The sequence below is a fragment of the Mrakia frigida genome (assembly GCF_051309035.1).
Source record: "Mrakia frigida strain ATCC 22029 unplaced genomic scaffold BDY24scaffold_19, whole genome shotgun sequence".
Lineage (NCBI taxonomy): Eukaryota > Fungi > Basidiomycota > Tremellomycetes > Cystofilobasidiales > Mrakiaceae > Mrakia > Mrakia frigida.
The window spans coordinates 306,105-329,241 of NW_027481262.1; the positions used below are offsets into that span (position 1 = coordinate 306,105).

Here is a 23,137-nt window from a genome sequence, read left to right on the forward strand (position 1 = left end):
TCTCTGTCTAATCGGAAGTCGGGAAAAAATCGTTCGAAGATGGTTTGGAAGGAGAAGAAGAAAAGAGAGTCTCGAAAGGCTTCATCGTTGTCTTTATTCAACGGTCACCTTCTTCCTCCCCCTCTCTATTCCTTCCCTATGAGCTCTACTCCCACTGTAACTCACTCTATCCTCACTCTCCCCCAGTTCTCATCGGTCTCCCCTGCTCGTCTTATCGTTCTTTACTCTGACTTCGGTCCTCAAAAAGGTTCCAACCCTCCTGGTTTCCAAGCCAACCTCGTCTGGTGGAAGTCTGTGCTCGAAGCAGCTTCAGAGAAGGCCTACTTCCCATCTACGGAAGGAGCAGGAGGAGCTATCGTTATAGACGTAGGGGATGCATTGGTGGAAGCTTTGAGGCAGGAAGGAGGAGGGAGGGCCATCGGTTTGGGTTCGGTCGTCGTGAGCTCACCTTCCTTCCCTTCGTTTCGAGTCGCTCCTTCTGTGCTAGTCCCAGAACTCTGACACTCAAAATCTTCACCTCTACATACAGAACGAGATGGTCTCGGATCAATCCCTCCTCCCCTTATCTTCCTTCCTCTCCTCGACCGCGTCCATCTTCTCCGTCCCTTCCATCCCTTTCCGGATAGCGTCGACCTTGATCGTTTCGCCTCTCTGGTGGGGGCTTCAACAACTCAACATCGTAGCTTCAGACGAATACGTTCAATCCTCAACAGCTTCGAGGTGGTCCAAAGCTCAAGGGAAATACGTTGTAAAATCTACGCTCGAGGTCAGTCCTCTTCCTGTTCAAAACAACCGATAGCGAGCCGCTCGCAGTGATCTTCCTGAGACCGAGAAGCTAACCTTGCTTCCTTTCCTTTTCATGACTTCAATGAACAACAGAAAGCAGCTAGCAACATCATCAGCCATTTCCAAACCCTTCCTCACTCCTCCATCACCGACATGCTCTTCTCGACAACCTCCTTCAGGTCGACGTTCGCGTCCAAAGCTCTCCCAGGCGTCTCGCTCTCCAACAACGAAATCGACGTCGTCCTCAAGTTCCTCGAGAGAGATAGGAAGGTGCTGCTTCGGGAAGGGCATGTGAGTTCCGTCGCCTAGCTCGTGAAAGGCGAGCTCGCACTGACATCCTCTAACTCTCGCCTTGTTCGTTTTCGATTCCCAAAGGTTATCAAGTTTGACCCCTTCACCACCTCTTCCATCCCTCCCATCTCGTCGGTAGATCACGGAGTCCTCGAAATGAGTACGACGCTCTTAGCTCTCCAAACTCAGATCTCTGAGCTTGAGATGAAGATCAGCGAGTGAGTTCTTTGTCGAAACCTATACGGTCGACTCGTCGCCCTTCCTCCCTCCCATCTCCCTCCGCCCTTGACCTCGCTCACTCGCTGACCACTCCTTCGTCTTCTGCTTTCTTTTCGCCTCTCTCTCTCTCTTCTCTTCTCTCTCACCTTTCCACTAGCCAATCCAACAAACTCTCCTACTCGCTCAAGAACAACCAAAAACCCACCGCTCTCTCCCACCTTCGCTCTCGAAAAACCTACGAGGACCTCCTCGCTAAACGTCTGGGGAGCATGGAGATTGTCCAGAACGTTCTGATCAAGGTGGAGACGGCTGCTGGTGACATCGAGGTGAGTTTCGGTTTCCTCGGAGACGCGTTTCTTCGGATTCGTCGAGTTGAGCTTCGAGCTCGTCCCGAACACGATATGCCTCTTCTCCTCTCGGCCTTCAGCTGACTCCTCTTCGTTTCCTTTCTTCGCGTCATTGTCTTTCAGATCCTCAAAGCCTACGAAACCTCCACCGCAACCCTCGTCACCCTCCTCTCCTCTCCCTCCCTCCAACGCGCCCACATCGATCTCACGATGGACAACATGGCCGACGCTCTCGCCGACCACGCCGAAATCGAAGCCGTCCTCGTCTCCGGTGGTGAAGCAGCTCGCAACGCTGCTGATCCTGACGCAGCCCTGATCGAGGAAGCTGAGCTCAAGGCCGAGCTCGACTCGATGGTCAGGGAAGCCGAGAAGGAGGAGGCGGAAGCTCGAGAGCGGGTTGCTTTGGCTGAGAAGGAGAGGTCCGAGAGGCTTGAAAAGGAGGAGACGGAAGCGAGGGAGAGGATCGAGGCTGCTGAGAAGGAGAGGCTGGAGCTGGAGGAAGGGGAGGAGAGGGAGGCGAGAGATCGGGTCGGGAAGTTGGAGGAGGAGAGGGTGAGGGCGGAGAGGAAGGCGGAGATGGAGAAGAGGGAGAAGGAGAAGAGTGCGGAGGTTGCAGTGATTGAAGAGGAGGACGAAGGGGAGAGTGAGGAGGTTGATTTGAAAGGGGAGAAGGAGGAGGAGAAGAGGGAGAAGGTGCTGGCCGAGTGAGCGACGGGAGTGAGAGAGGAGGATGGTGCGAGGGTTTGCTTCTAGACGTTCTGTTATTCGTTTTGTTCTTGCTTCTCTTTTAGTTCTTGGGATTTCGGGTCGTTGAGTCGATTTTATGCTTTATACATGGAGGAGTCAGAGACTGGACAGCATCACGCAGTGGCTTCAGAGCGAGAGGGGAGGGGGAGGGGGAGGAAGAGGAGGACGGGTCAGCTTCGCGAAGTGACGAACACCCGAAGGCACTCAGCTTGGGAAGCAGAGGTGGTTGGGGCAGCCAAGAGTAAAAAGTTCTTCTCGATCCTCTCTGCCTTTGATCAGAGACGCGTCGTGCCTCCTTTCCTCCCCTTCGCGTCGCCTCTCTTCGCCTGCTCTTTCTTTTGATACAGTAGGGATTTTGCTGAGAGAAAAGCACCGACAACCTCAACTCAAAGAAAGTCTCAAGATCTTGACCTCAAGAAAAAGAGACGGTCAACAGCGATTCCATCTCGACCTCGAGCACCTTCAGAGGATTCGCTCGCCATGATTGTGTCTGCTGTAATTTTGGGAGTCTCAGAGCTCGACAGTAGAGCCGTATCAGGAGTAGGAATAAAACTCGGTTGCTTGGCCAATTCGTATGTCGACCATCTCAACGGTGCATTTTGGTCGAGCTCGCCTCTCTTCCTCCCTCCCAACCCTCACCGTCCTTGCCCTCCCTTTTGAGCTCACTACCACTGCCTCTTCACTCTCATTTCTCTCAGTGTGACTACAACCCCTGCATCTACCAACCATCTCCCTTTCTCGCCAATCAAGCTCATTCTCCATACGCTGGAGGTCAACGAATGATCCAAAAAACAAACGGATCCAAAAAAACAAACGAAGCCTCTCACCTCGACGCCTCGACCTTCACGTCTCCTCAATCCTTCTTCCTGCCCAGGCCCACCTCCAGGACTCTCAGTCCGGCTTCTTCTCCCTCGATCATGTTTCGACAGAGCTCCAAGGGGATGCAGCTCAAAACAGAACCGCAGAGCGACTTCGCTGCCCGTTCCAGTCGACGAGCTCACGCCCTCTCCTTCCTTCCTCCCCTCCTTACTCGCCCTCCCACCCCTCCTCGCTCCAATTGGGCTCTCAAACCTCATCTAGTATCTTCCCAACTCTTCGTAGCGACTGCTCACCAGCTCTTACAATCGACCGAGGTCTCTACGGGCTCTGGGCTCGTCGATGAAACTCCTCGACCTCTCGTGTCGAAGGCTCCTCCCCTTCTTCTCCCTTTCTTCCACAAGGATGACGCCGGCGATCTTTTAATGACTCTCCACTCTAACCACCACCACCTGTATCCTCTCTCCGCCATGGGCAACTGTGTCTCCTCCCCGTCGAAGGACGACAACGACCTCCTCCTCAAGAAGAGGGACGCAAGAGCGAGGAAGAGGACCAAGTCGATCGAGACGAAGATTCGAGCGGTGAGTTCTGGTCTCTCCTCCCCTTCGTTGTCAACCGAGACTCTGTTCATGAACGCTGTTGGAGATTCGGTGCTTAACGTCCCTTCCCTGCTCCCTGGCTTCGATTTTTAGGACGAGAGGCGGAGAGGGAATGAAATCAAGAGTGAGCTCGCTCGTTCCTTTTACTCGTACTCCTTCGAATCTGAGACCTGACTTCCTTACCTTCCGCTCCAATTGCTGACGTCGACTCAATTCGCTTCTTCTTTCAGTCCTGCTGTTAGGTGCTGGAGGCTCTGGGAAATCTACGGTGAGTTTTCTCGCTGGAATCGAGAGTCGCGTTTCGACGAAGCTCACCTCCTTCTTCTCTTTCTCCTCCCTCTCCGTTCGCCAGGTGCTGAAAGGTTCGTCTGTCATCTTTTTGAAGCTCGCCACTGAGCTGCAGCTCACACTGTCATCCCTTTCTCCCCTCTGCCCCAGTTATGCGTCTCTTACATCATGTAAGAACCCTTTTCCCTCTGCTCGACTCGATCGCGAGCTCACACCCTCCCCTCCTCCTCTCCCCTTGAGGTCCCATTCACCGAGTCCGAGATTTCAGGTTCGTTGCTCTCCCAAATTTTCCCTCTTCTGAGCCTTAACGCGCGCTCTCCTTCCTCCTCCCTTTGATAACGTTCTCGGACCTCCCTTTCCTCGTCCATTCCAACTTCGCTGATCTTCGTTGTTCTTGTGGCTTCACCACGATCTTGCAGATTACCGAGCTTTAATGTACCGGAACTTAATAGAAGGACTTCACCTGCTCTTGGACCTCTGCGACGAGCTGGAGATCGAACTCGATCCGTCGATTCTGGTTCGTTCGCTTCCTGCTTCCCGTCGAGTCTTCAGACATCTGCTGATAGAGTTGCTGGTGATTCTCACAGCCTATCGCGGAGTCTCTATCGTCGATTCCTCACACTCCTGGATACGAAGGGAACGACTTCTCTCCCCTCTTCCCTCAAGAGGTGAAGGGTGACGCGTTGGCGATCTGGTCGGATCCTGGGCTGCAGGAGGTCTGGAAACGATCTAGGGAAGTAGCAGTGCCTGAGAAGTAAGTTCAGCCTTTGGGAGGTGAGAGGAAGGAAGAAGGGGGAGAAGCATTCGAGCCAACTGTTTTGCATCGACGCGTCTCTTTCCCCAGCTTACCCTACCTCATGGCCAACATCGATCGGTTCTGGGAGCCGGATTACGTTCCTAGCGAGTCGGTGAGTCTATTGCTGTGGTCTTCTTTTGCTCGAGATTCGGCAGCTGAACTCTTTCGCTCTTCCAGGACATCCTTCATGCTCGTTCGAAGACGACGGGTATTAGCGAGACGGCCTTTCAGGTTCGAGATCATGTTAGTTCCGCGCTGTTATTCTTCCTTTCGTCGACACTCTCTGACCTGTCTTGTCTGGCTTCGCAGAAGTATCTATTCGTCGACGTCGGAGGCCAAAAGTCGGAACGTGAGTCTCGTCTCCCTTCCTTCCTCGTCCGAGCTTTCCTGCGAGCTAAAACTCACCTCGTCTTCCCCCTTTACTCTTTTAGGTCGTAAATGGCTTCACTGTGCGTATCTCATTGACGTGATAACCTCTCATTTCCGTTGCTGACCCAGTTTTCCGCAGGTTTCGACGGGGTCGATGCGATTCTCTTTGTTGTGAATCTGGCCGGCTACGACGAGGTCTTGGAGGAAGATCGTGACGCTGTGAGTTCAGTATCAGCCTTCCTATTATCCTCTCCTGTTCCTCACTTCTGTCTCCGTTTCGATTTCGTTCCCTCAGAACCAAACTCGAGACGCTCTTCTCCTCTTCCAGAGCATCGTCTCCAACCCCCTCTTCCTCAGCAAAACGTTCCTCCTCTTCCTCAACAAGACCGACCTCTTCGACCAAAAGGTCGCTTCCGGACTGTCTCCCATCACACCAACCTTCTCAGACTATCCCTCGGAGGACGAGGGAGACGTCTTGAAGGCGAGAGCGTTCTTCCAGCGGAAGTTCCTCCGCTTAGCAAAGACCAGAGATTCTGGAGTTGCCGGACCACCACTCATCGGTAGCCGTGGGTCGAACTCGAACGGGATGATCTACTCGCACTTCAGTACCGCAGTGGATAAGAGTGAGTTTGAGAGAGGAGGGCAGACGCGTCGCCTCTGAACTTCCTCTCGTCTCCGTCATCTGAACTTATTTTGCCTCTCCTCTTCGACCACAGGTGGCATGAGGGTCATCATGATGGCCGTGCAGGAGGTGATGGTCCGCCAACTCATTGCAGAGATGGGCCTTCTCAGCTGATAAGCGTCGCGTCGTGTTCCTTTCGTTTTTCAGTTCTTCGCGTCCTCATCGTTCTTCATCTCTTCTTTCTTTCGCTACCCTAAACCACTATCTAGATCTGTGCTTTATCTTTTTTTTCATTTTTCGATGAGCTTGTTGACTGCTTCAGAGATCCGAAATCGCAAGTTTATCCACCATCGCTGAGTTTCGTCGTCGAGCTCGAGGAAGGTCACCGGCGGAGAAACAAGCGATGATCGCATCTTCAGCAGATTCTGGAACCCACTCGTCCAAAGTCGCGTCTAGCTCGATCGGCGGAGGAGGGCACGTAGAAGCCCGACGTCGCTCGTCTCCACGACTCTCAGGTCCGACGGCTCGTCGCCGCCCCCCCCTTCCTACGTGCTCGAGAGGATGCTCTGTCAGTCTTGATGGGAATACGATAAAGTGACACGCGGCGGCATCTACTGAGGAAAAATGGCTGGATCTAAGGAGGGCGGAGGGAGGAAGAGAAACTAATCAAGCTGACCGAGAACCATCTCCCTCAGGGCGTCCTCCTCCCCTGAGCTCTTCACCAGCATTGAGAAGTAAGAGGTTGGGTCTAAGAGAAGCTGTTTGGTTTATCATAGAGCGAAAATGGTTGAGAGTCAGCAACCTCGAGTCGAAGGAGAAGGAGCGTCGGGGAGGACGACGAAAAGAGAAGAAGAAGACGAACAGCTTTAGGAGTATCGAAGGCGACGATTTTCCCTTCCGAGAGGCAGATCAGACGGTCATAATCACATCTGAAAGGGGGACAGGGTGGTGAAGAAGGAAAAGAAGGCGTCGGCGAAAGAGATTGAGCAAGAGGGGAGAGGGGAGGGAGAAGGAGGACGGGGAGACGAAAAGAGAGAGACTCACATCGACCTCAAACGATGAGCTATGGTGAGAACCGTCACGCCGGAGAGTTCTCTCCTGATCCCTCGTTGTATCACTCTGTGGAAAGGGGAAAGGAAGAAGTGAGCTTCGAGGCGGTCTGAGTGCGACGGCTCTTCTTTTCAAGAGGAGACTCACTCGTCCGTCTCATGGTCCACTGAGCTCGTCGCTTCGTCCATGATCACTATGAGGGACCTTCTGACCAGAGCCCGAGCGAGAACGAGGACCTGACGTTGGCCTTTCAAAGGGAGAGAGAGAGTGCGAAACGAGGAGTCAGCTTGATCGATGCGGGAACAGAAGACGAGAACGGAAGCCCACCCTGAGAAAGGTTCGATCCACCTGAGGACAATATAGTGTCAAGTGAGATAGTCTGAGCTGATTCCATATCGGCTCCGGCTTGAAGACTGCTGAGACCTGAGGCGTTGAGCGCGTCGTTGAGGGCCGCGTCGTCTATCTCTTCCGCAGGATCCAGATTGAAGCGCAACGTGCCTGACAGGAGAATTCTGAAGGCAAGACCGATAGAGAGAGGTGGTAAGTTTGAGGCCGTCGAAGGCGGGGAGGGGAAAGCAGAGAGAACGAACGGATCTTGTGGGATCTGAAAAACAAAGGAAGAGGAGTCAGTTTGGGGATGCTCGAACAAGGGAAGAGAGAAAGAGAGACTCACGATGGTGATTGTGTTACGAAGGGTAGAGAGATTGAGCTGGTTCGAGTCGATCCCATCCTGGTTGAAGAAGCGGCAGAGGTTGATGAGTTTGGTGGCGAGACGACGCGTCGACGGCAAGGACGAGAACTCACGATGATGACTTTTCCTTCCGTAGGGACCAATCGAAGCAAAGCGAGAGCCAGAGAGCTCTTACCAGCTGAGAAAGAAACCATACGAAGGAGAGATCAGTTTCAGACTCGAGGCGAAGAAGACGGAGACGAAACCACTGACCTCCCGTTCGACCAACGACTCCAATCTTCTCACCGGATCGAACCGAGAAGGAAAGGCCCTTCAAGACCGGCGATCCAGTCTCTGAGTATCTGGCGGTGAGGTCCTCCACGACGATGCTTCCCGAAGTCGGCCATGAAGCAGGAGGAGTGCGAGACGCGTCGAACGAAGGCTCGTGAGGGATCGGGAAGTAGTCGACGATCCTCTCAAGAGAGTTTGCCTCGACCATGAACATGTTTCCTACTCGAACCCACCACAGGATATGACTGGAGAATGCCACAGAGATGTTGAGTAGGAAACCGACGTTCCCAGCGTCGTTGCCTCGAGAAGAGTAGAGGAGGTGTCCAGCGAGAGCAGCGGTGAATGCCCCAGCCAGGAAGTCGATTGAAACGGTGATCCAACGATCAAGATCGTAGAAAGATATGGCGGTTCTTGACCACTGCGAGAGGAAACGAAGAACAGGGACTCGTAATCAGTCGGGAGTAGTCTAAGTCGGACGAAGAGGAAGGACGACAGACCTTGTCGACCTTCGTTCGAGTATTGGCTCCAATCCACTCTTGAATCCCGAACGCTCGAATCGAAACGACTCCGTTGATGGCTCCGCTGAAAACGAAAAGGCCAAGGTGGTCAAAGAACAGGAAGGCGGAAGAAAGGAAGATCGAGAGCTCACTTGAGATGGTTGAAGAGAGGCGACTTGGCGTTGGACATCTCTCTCTGCGAAAGAAATGAATCTCTGGTCAAGCGAGGAGAGACAGGTAGAGGGGGAAGCATCTCACGTACTTTGACGCTCATTTGGACGTGAATATACAGCTCCCCTGAGCAGAAGGAAACCGAGGAGAAGGTCAGGACGCGTCGATTCCTAAGTTCGACAACGAGACTCACCCAAAGCAGTCCCGATGAGGCCCAGCACCAACGAAGGCACAGCAAAGATAGGCACGGCGATGATGATTCCGGTCAATTTGACGATCTAAAAAACGGAGGAAAGACGAGTAGCGAGCAGCATCAGCAATGGGTTCGACGCGTCTCCAACGAAGAACGTGACTAGACTGACCAAGATCGCAGAAATCTCGACGACGTGAGAGAAGAAGAGAGCGAATAGTCCATCCAGAGCTTGCATATCCTTGCTGAACCGAGCGATGATGCGCCCGACAGGAGTGGCATCGAGCCATCGAAAGGCTGGAGCGAAGAAGGAGGAGGGTCGGGTCAGTTCCTGCGTCCCACGAACCCACCGTTCAGAAGGTTCGATGCTCACTCGAGTTGCTGTTGATGATGATGCAAAGATAAAAGTTAGTAGCGCAGAAACACGGGCTCGACGGCAGTAGATCAAGGAGACTTACAGGATCGACTCGACGAGCTTGACATGGAGGGCTCTCGACGCATTTACGGCGCCGACGAAGAAGGAAGCTTGACCGTAGGAGTAGATTAGGATGGTGACAAGAGAGATAACAGTATAGAGACCGAGCCAGTAGACCACGGAGACGTCTCCAGCGTCGTGCTTCTCGTACTGTACCCGTCGAAAGGGAAGAGGCTTCAGCTGAAGTCGCGACGGAAAGGTTCGAGACGCCGAGGGCCACAAGTACCTACCTCGTTTCCCCAAGCTCCAAGCCACCAGGTTGCTGCAGTCTTCCCAATTTCCTGGACGAAGATCGTGACGAGGAAGATGACCAGAGTCCTCCATCTGAAGGTCGAGCGACAAGAGTCAGTGCGAGAGGATGGACGAATGCGAGCGGACGGAACTTACCCCAAGCCATCCACAAACTCTCGATAGGCTTTCCAGGTAACCTTCCCAACGGGTTTCTCCTCCTCCTGGATCAGAACGTCGGCCTTGGAAGGAGCAGGCTTCTCCGACGCGTCGTCCTCCTCGTCGATGAGTCGAGCGTCCTGAAACATCGAGGAAGGTTAGTCAGCTTCGTCGGTATCGGAACAAAACAGAGTTCGCTAAGACCGGAACTCACCTCCTTCTGTTGCTTCTCGACGGCAGCGTTCTCTCGAATGACCTTGTCGACGGGACCTTGCGCCTCGACAGTTCCATCTCGTCCGAGACGAAGGACGAAAGATGCGACGGGAGTGAGGAGAGAGGTGTGGTGGGAGGCGATGATAACAGTTCGACCCTTGATGAGTTGGGAAGAAAGACATCTGCCACGAGGAGACGAAGTGGGGGGTGAGTCGATGAGTTTGAGCTCAGAGATTCGATTCGACGGAGGGACTCACTTCTCGACGATCCATTTCGCAGTGTGAGCATCGAGAGCCGAAAGGATATCGTCCATCAAGATGATCTGAGCGTTGCTGTAGACGGCTCTGGCGAGAGTGATTCGAGCCTGGAGAAGGAAGGGGAAAAGCGAAGACACGTCGGACTTGGTCAAGGGGATAAGGGCAAGGAGGGAGAACGACCCACCTTCTGTCCGCCACTAAGAGTGACACCCTTCTCTCCGACCTTGAAAAATAGAGAGAGGATCAGCGTCAAAAGATCGTTGTTGAAAGAGGACGACAGTCGAGCTCACCTCCGTTTGGTCTCCACCGGAAAGAAGTTCGAGGTCTCGAGTAAGTCCGCAAGCATAGACAACGCTCTTGAAGCGAGCAGAATCGTAGGCAAGGTTCAAGATGATGTTCTCTCGGACGGTAGAGCTCATCAGCCAGGGCTCCTGAGGACAGAAAGCGATGCCTAAGAAGGAGCCAAAGTCAGCTCTGGCCGCGACTTCGATTTGAACGAGTTTGACGTACCTCCTGACCGAGGAAGGTTGAAGTTTGAGTCGAAGGATTTCGGTTCGAAGTGCATCTCTCCCTGAGAACGAGGAAAGGAGGCAAAAAAGTCAGCAAAAGCTTGCGGTCACGCGAAGGAAAACGGAAGGAAGAACTTACGAGGAGGGCGGCGAGAACGCTTGATTTTCCCGAACCGGTGGGACCAGACACAAGGTTGATCTCTCCAGGAACGAACTCGACGTCCAGGTTGAGTCTGAAGTTTCGAACGTCCTTGTCGGCCTTCTCCTCTCGAAGCCAGGCAAATGTCGCGTTGCTAAATCCGATGAAGGAGGAGGATTTGGGGTGAGGAGGAACGACTCGGTCCTCGTCGAACTCGTCGATGACCTCGGACTGAGAGAAGAGACGGGGAAAAAACACAGCGGTCAGCGACCGAGAAAAGCTCCGAAGAAGGGAAAGGAAAAGAGGCTTGCCTGATGAAGGAACGCGTCGAGTCGGTCGAGGGAAACCTTTCCTCGAACGACGGAGCCGAGCTCGTAGAACTGGTAGGGATGAGTTATAATTCAGTACGGGAAGACTGACGCAGCCTCTGAACTTCATACACTCACCATAACATCTAAGGGAAGAGGGGAAGAAGGAGTGAAACGCGTCAGATCGAGAAGGGTCCGAGAGGAAGAAAGGGAAGGAAAGACTCACGAAGAGCCCATCTCAAGATCTCGAACACAGCGACCGTAGAGAAGATTTTGCTGGGAGTCATAACTTGTCCTTGGAGCAAGGCGTAGGAGGCGAAGGTCGCGATCATGCAAACTGAGGAGGGGACGACGACGAAGGGAAAAGGAAGAGGCCGAATCAGCTTCGAACTCCAGCAGATGCTGAACGAGCTGAGGAAGGTGAAAAAACCTGATGAGACGATGAAGCTTCAGAGAGAAGAGAAACCAAGATGGCGCACGAGTCAGCGGCTGGTTTGAACGAAACGTGCCACTTTCCCTCTTCCTTGAGACCGAGAGCAAAAGACGAGACTCACTTGATGGAGTTGTTGATGATGTTGAGAAGAACCTTCTTCCTAACCAAACGAAGCTCTTCTTCCCGAGCAAGATAGATCCGTTCCTCGATCTTGGCCTCTGAGAAAGTGACGAAGACGCGTCAGGAAGTCAGGAACCCTTCAAGGTTGCAGAGAGATCAGATCCGAGAGTTCGACTCACCCCAGGCTAGCATCTTGATCATTCGAATCGACGACATCGCCTCGGTGATGACTTGAATCCTAGCGTCGGTCTGCGAATGAGGAGGAGAGTCAGCAGCGGCGCAAGCGGCGGGGTTCTCGACTTCCTCCTTCCTTTCTTTGGTCTCTCTCCTCGTCGGCCAAAGACACGAGCGGATCCACTCACAGCAACAGTAAGGTCCTGCTGAACCTGATTAACAGCCTTGAGGAGAAGCGTCGGCAGAGGGAAGGTCGCCAGCATTGCGGCGAGACCGACAAGAGACGACCAGGAGACCAGGCGATAGAGGAAGAGGACCGAGAGGAGCGACTGGAGAGGCGAGAAGAAGACGGCGATGAGGATGTCTCGAGCTTGGGCGATGGCTTGAAGGCTGGAGAACAAGAAGGAGAGGGTCAGCTCGAGAGGTTCGTTCTCTCGTCCCAGCGTTGTTGTTTCCTCAAGAACCTCTCCCTTTCCTCAAGAACATCACCCTCGACCGCCTTCCAATTCAGACATGGACTCACTCGCTTCCAATGAGGTTGTTGATCTTCCCAACGATATCCCCAGACTGGGTCTTCGTCTCCTTCGCAGGGCTCGTAACCTCCTCCGACGCGACCTCCGTCTCGTTCGTAGCAGGAGTCGAAGCTGATGCCGTAGGAGTGTTGATTCCAGAGGTTCTAGTCGAAGAGGAGCCTCTGCTAGCGACCTGAGGTTTTCCGACGAATCGAATTCGAAGCGAGTGGTTGAGAATGAGCTGGGACACCAATCCTTCGACTCGGACGAGAATCCTGCTCGAGTTCATTTGGTCTAAATAAACGAGGCGCTGGTCAGCAAGTCAAGTTCATGAAGAGGACGAAGTGAAAGAACGATGGACTCGCAGAGTTGAACGGCGAGAGATCCAAAGAGAGGTCCAAAGAAGAGCGAAGCGACCCAGACGATCGGTCGAACCTCGACGTCGGTTGGATTTTCGATGTATCTGTAAATGAGGGATGGAAGACGACGTCAGTGATGACCGAGGAGAAGCGGTATTATAAACTCAACGCACCCTAGAAGCATCTGGATAGCAAGAGGTCTAGCGAAGTCCGAAAGCAGCTTTCCGAAGAGCAGCAAAGCCAGGACGATCGCGTCCTTCCAGAAGATCTGAAGCATCCCCCAACCGAGATGTCGGCTTCTCTTCCTCTTCGACTTGTCGGCCGATCCTTGGGGCATGAGCACGGGGTCGAGTTCGTCCAAGTGTTTCGAGAGGAAGAGGGCTTTGTCGTAGTCGGGGAGGGGAGGGAGGTCGTCGAAGGGGAGGGAGGGGAGTTTCCAGGCGTGAAGGACCAAGGGCGTCACGTAGGCAAAGAAGACGAGCGAAAGGACGGAAGCAGTCTGTTCAGGAGCGGGGTTGGCAGAGGGATTCTGCGAATTAACGGGAGAGAGAGAGCGTTAGCGATGAGCCTTGACCGACGCGTCGAATCCAAACCTCGGTTACAGACTCACCTTGACATCGACGGGAATGTAAGTCCTAGGAACGAGCAGGGGGACAGCAACTCCAACGAGAGCAAGGATTCCAACTCTCCACCAGACCAAGCTCGTCCATCCGTCGCCTCGCTTCCCTCGATGAACTGCGATGTCGAGAGGTTGTCCGTGAAACGTTGCGAGAGGATAGAGGTTTCGGTAGGCGGAGAGCGAGAAGGCGAAGAAGAGAAGGAAAGCTAGATGAGGCTTGACTTGACGTCTAAGAGAAAAAAGAGGGCGAGCGTGAGCATCAATCATGGGAGAGGGAGGGAGGGAGGGAGGGAGGGAAAGGAGACGAAGAGCCCACCCGACGAAGCGAGCCTTCCTGATCGTGAGCGTCAATAAGGCGAGGACGGAGGTGTAGAACTGAGATGACCGGAACAAAGAGAAGTCAGTTATCTGATCTTTGTCTCCAAATGTATGTTGGACTCACAAAGAAGACGCTCTGAGCGATCTCAACCCACTCCTCCCGCCCAAACTTCTCCTCCTCCCTCTCTCTTCCTCTGCCCTTTCCCTTCTTCTTCAGCACCTCCAACCCCTCCTTCCCAGCCCCGAGCAAGCCAGCTGAGCTACTTCTCTCCGAATCCGACACCACGGCTGCGACCGTCAATCCCAGCAAAGCGAGGCATCCGAGGAATCGAGCGAGGTTGAAGGCGAAGATGACCTTTGAACCGGCTACAATTTGGACGTGGTCACGAAGGTCGGACGAGAAGGTTCCTCCGTTGGCCTGTAGGATTCTAGGTTTGGGAGGAGGAGCTGCAGGGAGAAGAGGTTCTTGTTCGTCGTCTTCTTGTCCGAGGAGCGTGTAGTCGTCCGAGTCGAGGAGGGAGGAGGAGCCAGTCGAGTTTGAGCTTCGGCGACGAAGGAAGAGTTTAGTCCTGGCGATGAGGAGCGAGACGAGAGGGACGAGGAGGAAGATGGAAAGGGAGACGAGAGCGAGGTAGAAGAGGGAGACTCGAGGGTCTTTGGAAGGTGGGACGGAGGGGTGAGGCCTGGGAGGAAGGAAGGAAGGAAGGAGGGAAAGTGTGAGCTCGAACGAAAATGGAAGGGGTTCAAAAGAGAGAGGGAAGACCTTCCAAACTCACGACTTGGGTAAAGATTTGAGAACTCCTGCTTCTGAAGAGAGGATAAACTGCATTCCGTCCCTCGTGCTGGTTGGAGGGAAGCGAGAGAAGGGCTGGAAGTCACTAAGGTACCGGCCGAAGGGAGAGGCGACGTTGGCGACCGCGAAGGAGAACTCCGAAGCTGCGAAGACCTGGGGATCTGAACTCGTAGGACTTTTTCTGATATCAGAAGGGACCCTGTGGAAATGTGCACTCCATTGGGCATCTGCCTTTTTCTCCGAGACGATTTGCGGTTTTGAAGGGACAGGAAACGAGGAAGTCAAGTCCTTGACGACCGGACCCGTCGTCGCTGAGCTTCAGATCAATTTCCGCTGGCTTCCCTCGCCATTCGTCCTCGTACGGTTTCGGACAGGTACCAAGAGATGAAGCCGAAGTCGAGAACGAGCTCAGACGAAGAGGAAGTATAACGAAATCGAGCGAGAGGAGGCCAGCGAACCGCGACGCGTCTCGCTTCTTGCCTTCCGTCCCTCGTTCAGTTACAAACAAACAGCGTATATAGGTTATGACCAACAAACCGGAAAGAAATATATGGTTTACAGATAATACAAAGAACGAAGAACGCAGCTGCCTAAGAGCTTCCCCATCCAAACGTCACCAATCCGTCCTGCCCTCCTCCTTGGACCACCCCTCCCTCCCAACCTCCTGCTCCTCCGTCCGTCTGATCCTGAGGTTTGGAATGCAGTCGAGGAACCTCGTACATTTCGGCAGCTTGTTGCTGAGTCGTCGAGGGGAAGGAGTAAGAGTAGGAGTGCGCTGAGAACGATGAAAGAGGGTGAGGAGGAAGGCGCGACGGCATCGGGGGAGGTGGGAAGTGTTGGAACTGGTGAGGGAGGTAGGGGTGAGGTGCATCCGAAGGCGAAGGAGCGTAGGGGAAGGTGAAGATGGGTTCCGAGGACTGATGGGGGAGGGATGGGCGTGGAGGGAGTTGTTGGTGAGAAGGAAGTGGGTTCGAGGACGGGTAGAGACCGAGGTAGGGCTGAGAGAGAGGTTGGAAGGTGAAGGAGTGGAAGTCGAGCTGGGATTGGATTTGTTCCGATGAGAACTGAGGAGCGTAGTAGGGGTAGGCGTAGACCTCAGGGACGAGTACGTGGGGAGGAGGAGGAGGAAGAGCTACAGCGAATCGCGACTTCGAGCTTGAGCCCTCTCCCTCACTCTTCCTTTTCCCGTCCAGCCTTCCATCTTCCGCCACCAGCTCCATTCCTTCGAGGGATAGTCCAATCCCACCGGGAGAGTCCAAGAGATCCTGCTGAAGGGAGTTTGACGAACTTGAAGCTGAACCTGAAGTTGAGGACGCGTCGAGAGGCTCGTGGCAGTGGAGAGGAGGAGAGCGGTACTCGTAGGGATAGGAGTGATGAGTGGGTTGAGCTGATTCGACGTGGAAGAATGGTGCTCTGGAGTGGTGATCCGTCGATTGAACTGGCTGACCGAACGACGACGACGACGACGAATCAAAGGTGTGCTCCATCGCGGCGAAGTCGAGTTGATCGTTCGTCAAGTTGGACGAAGCTGGGAGAGAGAGTCGAAGTTTGCGGGTTTTAGTGGCTCGAGCTGGACTTCTGGATCGTCTCTTTGAAGCTGGCGAGGGCCTCGTAGGCGTTCGATCGAGTTTCGGTTCGAGGGAGGAGAGTCGTGGTGAGAGAGTTGAGTGGGGAGGTGGAGGAGACTCTAGATCTGACTCGCTGTTAGAAGGAGAAAGAGAGAAAGAGGGAGTCAGTGGGTTGTTTAAAAGTTCGGAAGATCGAGGAGGAAGCAGATTCACTCGAACCGAATCGTTCCGTTTTCGTCGACCCTGACCTTCGGCGGGAAGCGAAAGTGGATGGGATCGAGCTGCGGCAGGAAGATTGAAGCTGATGAGCTCGGAATAGTCTGAGGTTAGTTCCTGACCCAGAAAGAAACTCACATATGCAGAATGGATCGTGAGGGAGGCAAGTTCGGGGAAGCTCGACGGCGAACGAAGAACTCCACTCAAGGCATCCTCCACAGAGTAATACGAGACCAGATGCTGAGCGACTCCGTTGATATGTATGGAGATTGACTGGAGACGAGACGGAAAGGTAGGAGTGATCAGGACAGGGAAAGAACGAGCGTGGGAGCGGCGCGGCGCGTTCGACGCCGTGTCGGGATCTTCAAAAGAGCAACGAAAGCAAGCTCACCTTCTTCACAAGTCCTCCCTCTTTGAACCTGTAGGTCCCCGTCAAAGAGCCAACCAGCTCCCTCTCCCTCTCCTGCTCACTCGCTCCAACCAGCGGCCTCGACCATCCTCCACCCTTCTTTCGACGTCGACGAATGGGTAGAGCAGCCTTCGCCTCCTCCTCCTCCTCCTCGTTCTCGTCCTCGTCTTCGTCTTCCTCTCCGTCCACCCTAAACTCTTGATCTCCGTCCTTGGGGGAAGCCAGGGAGGACGACGAGACGGAGAGGGAGGAGAGAGAGGAAACGGACGCTCGTTTGGTTCGAGGAGATTTCGAGGATCGATTGGGGAGGTTTGGATGATGTCGATCCGCACGAGCTGTCGTTTCTCGGTAGAGCTAAATATTCGAAGAAGGCGGGGGAAAAAGGTGCTGGTCAGCGTTTCTGGGAAGAACAGAAGAAGGAGATTCGAGGCGCGGAGTGAGGAGGAACGAGGAGCCGAGAGACGGGAGGGACGAACGAGGAAGTTGGATTGAATACGAGAAGGTGACTGAAGAGAGAGAAGAGGAAAGGATGCATCGTCAGAGGAAGGGATAAAATGGTCGAATAGAGAAAAACAGAGGAACAGCAGCCTCACCCAGATGAGCGAATCGGTCCAGCGCTTGATGCCGCTCTCTCTCTCGTCGAAGATCTGGTTTGAAAGCAGACCGAGTCAGGGAGAGAGTCAGTCTCTGTTTGGAATCGAGCTGCTATACCTCGAGGAACGAGATACTCACGAAGATGCTTCCAGACTTGATGAGAACGGCCTGCTCCTTTGCGAGCAACCTTCGAGTGATTCGGGGAAGCAAGCCTCGCCTGGCGGCCTCGAACAGGATCAAAGCGTCCCCCGTCGACTCGATGATGCCTACGAAGGGAGGAGTAGCCTTAGACATGACTACGATGATGCGTGGTGGAAGAAAAGCTGGAGGAAGGCAACGAAAGAACGAAGAAAGAGAGCGGAGGGAGCAGGGTCAGCTCAGCTCGATGCGTGGAGAGCTCGTCGAAGGCGTTCTTTCTGTCTCTTTGAACTACCGAGCTGAGAGGAGTTAGCTGGGAGGCGAAGAGGGACATACTTACTCTCTTGAAGCTTGAGAGGATGGTGGTGGTTACTCGGAGAAAAGAGTAGGTCGAAGTTGAAGGGACGGGTGAGGTGGGAGTCTTCCTCTTATTTGGTTCGTTTGCTTCGAAAAGGGAGGGGGAGGACAGGCAGGAGCCCCCTTCTTATCCATGAAAGAAGAAGATAAGGCGCTGCCCTGATTCTTCGCCCCATGACAGAGGGAAGAGAAAAAAAGCCTCCAGACGTGCGAGGGATTATTGGTCGTGAGCGCGTCCCTCTCTGAATCGAACGAAAACCTGCTTCTCCCAACGTTCATCGTCCTTCAAAGTGATCGAAGGTATAGACACGAGTCTGAGGAGGGTCTGCTTGGCCTGATTGTGGTCTACGGGAAGAGAAGAAGGAAGAGAGGGCCAACGAACGCTCTCTCGGCTCTCCTCGCTCCCTCCTCCTCGCTTCCCGAAAGGACTGAGACTTCCTTCTTCTTCCTGAGGTAGTAGTTCTACCAAGCACACCATAGAACAAAGTGGCGACCCGAGTCTCTTATCATGCAAGGAAGAAGAGGCGAACCTTGTTCTGAAGCGTTCCCGACAGGCGGGCGAGAGAAATCGCAAGGAAGAGCTTTCCGTAGAAATCAGAGAGAATATAGAAGTCCTGCTCGTGGAAAGAGCAGACAAAGAGTCGTCGACAAATTACTGGCTTCCTCAAGGTAGGACGTAGACCAAGGGTCAGCATGAGAAGAGGAGAGGGAAGAACGGGACGAGCGCGTCGCCTCCTTGTCCCAAAGTTTGTTTGGTGCTCACCTGATGCCAGAAGAGGCAGATCTTTCAAAAGAAGAGCCAAGATATCCTTGACGTTGAGCTGGAGAAGAAAGAAGAAGAGCAAGCGTCTCAGGTGGGAGAGAGGCAGAGACAGCGTCCAAACGCACGCGTTCCCGAGGTTGATACTGTAGCTCGGGAGTCGCGATATGAGAGAAACGGTGCTCGAGAGCTTAGCGTGGATCAGGTCGAGCTCTGGGGAGCTCGGATGTAAAGCTTAAAGCTGGAAGAAGAAGGTGGTGAAAGCGAAAAACAAAAAAGTCGAGAAGGGAGGAGCCAGACGATGCGTTTGAGCCCAGGATCTTGTCCTCTCCCTCAACCCTCAGCGACCGACATCCCGACCTTTTTAAAAATGATCCTTGAAGATCCCAAACCCTCTCCAACAGAACGAGACCTCCTGCTTCCTCCCAATTCGAGCAGCGGCCCTTCCAACGGCGCTGGAACGACGAATCCTCACTTATCGTCGAGCTCAACTCCTTCCTCCCCTCGTTCTTCCTCTTCCTCCTCTTCCGACGACCCTCCAGCCTACACTCCTCCACCAGAAGAGGATATCCTCAGAAGAAGCAGCTACCGGAGGTCTCGTCTCAGGAAGATAGGCAACTTCCTCGTCGTTGCAGCGGTTCTCGTCGCTCTTTCTGTCCTCTTTCACGCTGGCAGGAGGGCATGGGAACGAGGTTCAGATGGGAGCGATCAAGGGAGAACGAAACCTTCTCCTTCTTCCCCTTTGTCCTCAAGTGCACCATCCGCTTCGTCGACGCCCAAAAGGCCACCTTTGGAGGATGGAAGGAGCGAGGAGGAGAAGCTCGGACGAAGGTGAGCTCGACGTCCCTCCCTTCCCCCTCCCCTGCCTCTTCTCCTCTCATCTGGTCCTCGAGCTAACTCAACTTTCGTCTCGTTGGTTACAGCTGGAACGAATCGGTTGTGAGTTCTTTACTTCATGTTCACCAAATCACTGTTCAAAAGCTCATCGATACCCTTATCTGTCGTCCTTTTTCAGCCTCTCCCTCCTTCCTCCCATGGCTTCCCTCTTCTCTGCAACCCCTACCATCCTCCTCAAGCCTCAGAGGCCCGCCTCGTCTCCCTCGCTCGGTTCACCTTCCCAATCGTCTCCATTTCCTCGCTCAAGGATTTCTTCATTCGCTCAGCGGTCGATTTTCAACCGTACAGCACGACCATCTCCGTCGAGCCGTCGCGTCCAGGAGAGGATGGCTCGATCGTCGTGGAGATCGAGGCTTCGTACACGAACGAGGAGACGAGAGAGTCTGTGCAGGTGTGTAGGATGGCTCGGGAGGAAGACCCAGTCGGCGGGAGAGAACGAAGACGAGAAGATCCGTTTGGCGAAGAGGACGGCTTTGGAGGAATCGGGATCTATGTTCGTCCTCTTCTTCCTTTCGTCATCGTCACCATGATAGAAGAAGACCCATAGCTGATCTTACTCCTCTCGACTTTCCGTTCCAGACTCCCTCGAACCACCTGGATGTTCTCTTCCCGTCGATACGCGTCTTCGTTCCCTCTTCCGTTCACCTTCCCGTCTTCAGCCTCATCGATCTCACCGCGGAAACGATCACACTCTCACCCTCTCCCCTTACCTCTTTCGGCGCCTTGACCGTGAACGCCACGGCTGCTGGGATCGTCAACTTCTTCGTGAGTCTCGTCTCTCGTTTTTTGTCCTTATGGACGATTCCTCTCGCTGCTGACTTTTCCCTTCGGCCTTTTTTTTCCCGCTCTTCAGGGAGTCCAAACAAAGATTCTCACAGTTTACTCGCCTCTCGCTCACATCAACTTCGAAGACGTCGTCGTCTCAACTTCAATCGACGTCGTCGTCGGGCGAGGAACTATCGTTGGGAAGGGTTCTTCCTTGACGCTTGGTGCTGGCTCCTCCGCGTCGTTCCTTCCGGTTACGTTTGTGCCTTTCCCTCTTCTCTTGTTTGTCGGTTCCTTTCGAAGCTGACTCGCTACCTCTCCTTTGCTTGCTCGTCGCTCATAGAGGAAAGGTTCTCCTCACGAATCTCACTCTCGGCGCGTCTTCCTCCTCGTTACCTTCTCTCTCTCCGTTGCCCCCTTCAGCTCTTCCCACGACTTCCATCCTCGCAACTACCACCTCCGGATCCATCTTCCTCGGCTTTCGAGAGGAGAAACCCTTCTCAGTCGCTTTGAACCTCACCGTCGACGCGCTGCTCGCATCCGTCGAAGGTTCGTTGTCTCTCTCTCCCACTTTCATCTTCCCCTTTTTCTTGTAATTTCGTCCTATCATAGATTACTCTGACCCTCTCTCTCTATCTTCCTCTTCCTTCAGTCCAACTCCCACCCTCCTTCAACGGAACCTTCCGCACCTCGACCTCGTCCCTCTCTCGCCTCACCACCCACCTCCTTTCTCCCAAGATCCCCGATCCCTTAGGTCTCGGACGCCATCCTCACGTCTCTATGTCGAAAGGAAAGGGCAACTCTTACGATGGGTCGATCGTTTGGGAGCCGGAGGAGGGTCCGAGAAGAAGTGCGAAAGGAGGAGGACGCGTCGCTCTGAAGACTGAGCTCGGAGGAATCGTTCTTGGGATGGAGGAGGGTTGGAAGGGGCACGAGGAAAGGGAAAGCTGAGATTCAGAGTTCATTACGTAGATGTTTGGTGTTTTTCTTCAATGACCTTTACGGCTTTCAGGACTGCAGAGGAACGAAAGAACGAAAGCTTTGCCTCGATGATCGACTCGAACGGGAGTCGTTAAAAGCAATCATGCATGCGAAAGAGAGGATACTCGAAAAGCAAAGGTGAGATGGAAGAACAAGTACAGCAAAAGCAACGATATATGGAAGGAGAGAAAGACGTCTACACAGGTAAATCAAGAGTCGATTCAAACGACGACCTTCTGAGCAGCAGTTTTTCCGGATTGGAACAGCTCGTGAGCGTGAAGCAGCTTCTCCCTTGCCCGAGCAACCTCCCTCTGCTTGTTCTCCCTCTCGCTAGCGTCGAGGATGTGACTCCAAGTGTGATCGGGCTGGAGGATGAAAGGAAGAGGAAAGACGCGTCGAGATCAGCAACGGCAGTTCCCCAACTCGACGGAGAACGCAGCGACAAAGAAGAAGGAATGTAAACTAACCTCCTTGACCTCGAGCTTCTTCTCTTCTGGCGAAACGGCGGTGAGTCCCATAGCGGTGAGCATGAGTCCGACGGTGAGGGTTTGAGCGATGATTCGAGCGTTGATGAGCTTCTGCATCGTTGTGAGTCCTGGACGACGCCAGACGGAAGCGATGGATCCGGCCATGCAGACTAAAGAAAAGCGGGAGAGAAGAGGAGAGAAGAAAGATAGAGGTCAGCTTGAGCCCTAAAACTGCAGATCAACGTGAGAGAAGGGGAAGGAAGGTTCGAAAGGCTCACCTGCCCAAGCTGCTCCGACTAGCGAGTACTGGTGCTCCCTGGGGACGGAGGTGAAAAGAGAAGAGGGGGGGAGTTTAGCTTCCAACGCTTAGCAGCTTGGAGAGAGGAAGAAAGAAAGACTCACTTTGCCCACGCCTTTCGCTGATCCCACTCAGACAGACCCTGCCAGGCCTCCTCCGCGAGTCTCTCCTCCCTGTGCATCTGCTCAAGTCCGATTCCCGTCCACTGAGCAGCTTGGAACTCTCGTCCAGCCTTCTCGGCGTTGATGATCATGAAGGGAACGACGACGAAAACGGCTCTGGAGAGGAGGAGGAAAGGGAAGGGGTGAGAAGGAAGGAGGAGGGAGGTCAGCTTGGTTCCCTCTAGCTTTAGATCCAAACAGGCAGAGCCTCCCTCGAGCATCGAAAAGAGAGCTGAAGTAGCGAGAAGAGATATATCGACTCACCCGAAGGCCTTCAGAGGAGCAGGAAGAGTCCTGTAGTAGTTGGTCTTTCGGTAGAGGATGGGGAAGACGATGGCCGAAACGAGAGCTCCGGTAGCTCCTCCTCGAACTCCTCCCATGATGGAAGCGTGGTGATGAGCATCGGCTTCCTCTGTAAGATCGCAATACGAAGGTGGAGAAGCACAGAGAGGTCAGCGACGTTGCGAAGAAAGCAACTTTTGGGAAGCAAGAACGTAATTCGGATATGACCCGAGGGTCGAAGGAAGGTCAAGCTCGTTCTTGCGTTCTTGTCCTTCCAACTTCTCTCACAGCTGATCGAAGCCACTCTGGAAAACGAGACACCCTCCTGTAGTAAGAAGGAATGTAGACTAACCTTGAGATACGATCTGGGAGGATGGGAGGGCCAAAGGAAGAGAAAGTGGTCAGCTCAAGTGTTGAGCTCTGAACTTCCGAGGTCTTCGTTCTCCAGGTCGGAAAAAACAGGGAGGCGACGTACCTTCATAGTTGTTGTAGGTTTGGGGGTGAGTTGGTGTTGGTGTAGTAGGAGAGGAGAGAAAGTAGCGAAAGAGAAGTTTTGAAGGTTGATGTGGTTGGGGTGGAAGAGGTGAGCAGAGTTCGAAAATCGAAAGAGAGAGGGTGACGGCTCGGAGTCAGTCCTCCAGTTCCTAAGCCGAACTTCCTCTCCTGGTTCAGGCGATTGAAAAGTCTTCTTCTAGCCCAGGCTCCTTCATGACGGTCTCGCATGAGACCCCGGATTCAGCTGAGAGCCTGCTGAACATCTTCCTGTAAGGAACAGAGAAGCGAGGTCGCTGCTCTTCTCCTTGCTCGCCTCGACTCGACGTCTCGCGATTCGAGACCGAGCCGAAGGCAAAGCTGCACTCCTCGCGTCTTGAGACCGTC

The 23,137-nt window shown here is 53.8% G+C and overlaps 6 protein-coding genes across 6 annotated transcripts; 3 read left to right on the forward strand and 3 right to left on the reverse strand.

Annotated features, from left to right (window-relative positions):
* Nucleotides 1–138: 138 nt before the first annotated feature.
* BDY24DRAFT_341439 (uncharacterized protein) lies at nt 139–2,351 on the forward strand (the record flags this gene model as incomplete). The annotated part of the gene is made up of 6 exons (XM_076637445.1): nt 139–438; nt 530–766; nt 880–1,077; nt 1,162–1,295; nt 1,454–1,622; nt 1,767–2,351. 6 exons carry the CDS (start codon nt 139–141, stop codon nt 2,349–2,351), a joined length of 1,623 nt encoding a protein of 540 aa, XP_076495793.1.
* A 1,085-nt stretch (nt 2,352–3,436) lies between these two features.
* Nucleotides 3,437–6,054, forward strand: BDY24DRAFT_442168 (guanine nucleotide-binding protein subunit alpha; the record flags this gene model as incomplete). Its single annotated transcript, XM_076644666.1, has 15 exons — nt 3,437–3,787; nt 3,899–3,929; nt 4,036–4,073; nt 4,158–4,167; nt 4,244–4,263; nt 4,334–4,361; nt 4,513–4,610; nt 4,681–4,847; nt 4,938–5,001; nt 5,067–5,132; nt 5,199–5,238; nt 5,321–5,338; nt 5,398–5,477; nt 5,554–5,881; nt 5,975–6,054. The coding sequence occupies exons 1-15, from the start codon at nt 3,632–3,634 to the stop codon at nt 6,052–6,054; spliced, it is 1,224 nt and encodes a 407-aa protein (XP_076495794.1). The 5' UTR covers nt 3,437–3,631.
* Nucleotides 6,055–6,443: 389 nt separating this feature from the next.
* BDY24DRAFT_442169 (uncharacterized protein) lies at nt 6,444–14,439 on the reverse strand. Its single transcript, XM_076644667.1, has 37 exons — nt 14,349–14,439; nt 13,697–14,255; nt 13,571–13,629; nt 13,246–13,483; nt 12,809–13,164; nt 12,642–12,739; nt 12,288–12,570; nt 11,953–12,154; nt 11,770–11,839; nt 11,592–11,688; nt 11,473–11,484; nt 11,264–11,379; nt 11,176–11,183; nt 11,041–11,109; nt 10,730–10,960; nt 10,592–10,652; nt 10,372–10,532; nt 10,266–10,304; nt 10,082–10,188; nt 9,826–10,006; nt 9,612–9,751; nt 9,455–9,548; nt 9,208–9,374; nt 9,123–9,130; nt 8,922–9,046; nt 8,753–8,837; nt 8,541–8,685; nt 8,389–8,473; nt 7,874–8,309; nt 7,735–7,799; nt 7,604–7,660; nt 7,521–7,534; nt 7,258–7,442; nt 7,078–7,177; nt 6,925–6,999; nt 6,743–6,809; nt 6,444–6,638 (listed from the first exon to the last, which is right to left on the reverse strand). Exons 1-37 carry the CDS (start codon nt 14,399–14,401, stop codon nt 6,543–6,545), a joined length of 4,944 nt encoding a protein of 1,647 aa, XP_076495795.1. The 5' UTR covers nt 14,402–14,439; the 3' UTR covers nt 6,444–6,542.
* Nucleotides 14,440–16,142: 1,703 nt separating this feature from the next.
* BDY24DRAFT_341499 (Gti1/Pac2 family protein) lies at nt 16,143–17,446 on the reverse strand (the record flags this gene model as incomplete). Its single annotated transcript, XM_076637448.1, has 7 exons — nt 16,143–16,214; nt 16,288–16,422; nt 16,541–16,687; nt 16,823–16,912; nt 17,035–17,064; nt 17,152–17,205; nt 17,291–17,446. The coding sequence occupies 7 exons, from the start codon at nt 17,444–17,446 to the stop codon at nt 16,143–16,145; spliced, it is 684 nt and encodes a 227-aa protein (XP_076495796.1).
* Nucleotides 17,447–18,583: 1,137 nt separating this feature from the next.
* On the forward strand, nt 18,584–19,981 carry BDY24DRAFT_86144 (uncharacterized protein). The gene is made up of 3 exons (XM_076645198.1): nt 18,584–19,238; nt 19,331–19,346; nt 19,423–19,981. Exons 1-3 carry the CDS (start codon nt 18,709–18,711, stop codon nt 19,849–19,851), a joined length of 975 nt encoding a protein of 324 aa, XP_076495797.1. The 5' UTR covers nt 18,584–18,708; the 3' UTR covers nt 19,852–19,981.
* Nucleotides 19,982–21,271: 1,290 nt separating this feature from the next.
* Nucleotides 21,272–22,739, reverse strand: BDY24DRAFT_416011 (HIG1 domain-containing protein; the record flags this gene model as incomplete). The annotated part of the gene is made up of 7 exons (XM_076643528.1): nt 21,272–21,415; nt 21,518–21,687; nt 21,796–21,833; nt 21,920–22,093; nt 22,241–22,388; nt 22,611–22,623; nt 22,734–22,739. The coding sequence occupies 7 exons, from the start codon at nt 22,737–22,739 to the stop codon at nt 21,272–21,274; spliced, it is 693 nt and encodes a 230-aa protein (XP_076495798.1).
* Nucleotides 22,740–23,137: the final 398 nt, after the last annotated feature.

What these genes read in the sequence shown, in the direction of transcription:
- BDY24DRAFT_442169 (XM_076644667.1), bottom strand. Translation starts at nt 14,401, where the DNA reads ATGCAGTTTATCCTCTCTTCAGAAGCAGGAGTTCTCAAATCTTTACCC. An exon ending in ACATTCCCGTCGATGTCAAG is followed by an intron (nt 13,165 to 13,245) that starts GTGAGTCTGTAA and finishes GTTAATTCGCAG; the next exon opens with AATCCCTCTGCCAACCCCGC. An exon ending in TCGAGATTTCTGCGATCTTG is followed by an intron (nt 8,838 to 8,921) that starts GTCAGTCTAGTC and finishes TCCGTTTTTTAG; the next exon opens with ATCGTCAAATTGACCGGAAT.
- BDY24DRAFT_86144 (XM_076645198.1), top strand. Translation starts at nt 18,709, where the DNA reads ATGCGTTTGAGCCCAGGATCTTGTCCTCTCCCTCAACCCTCAGCGACC.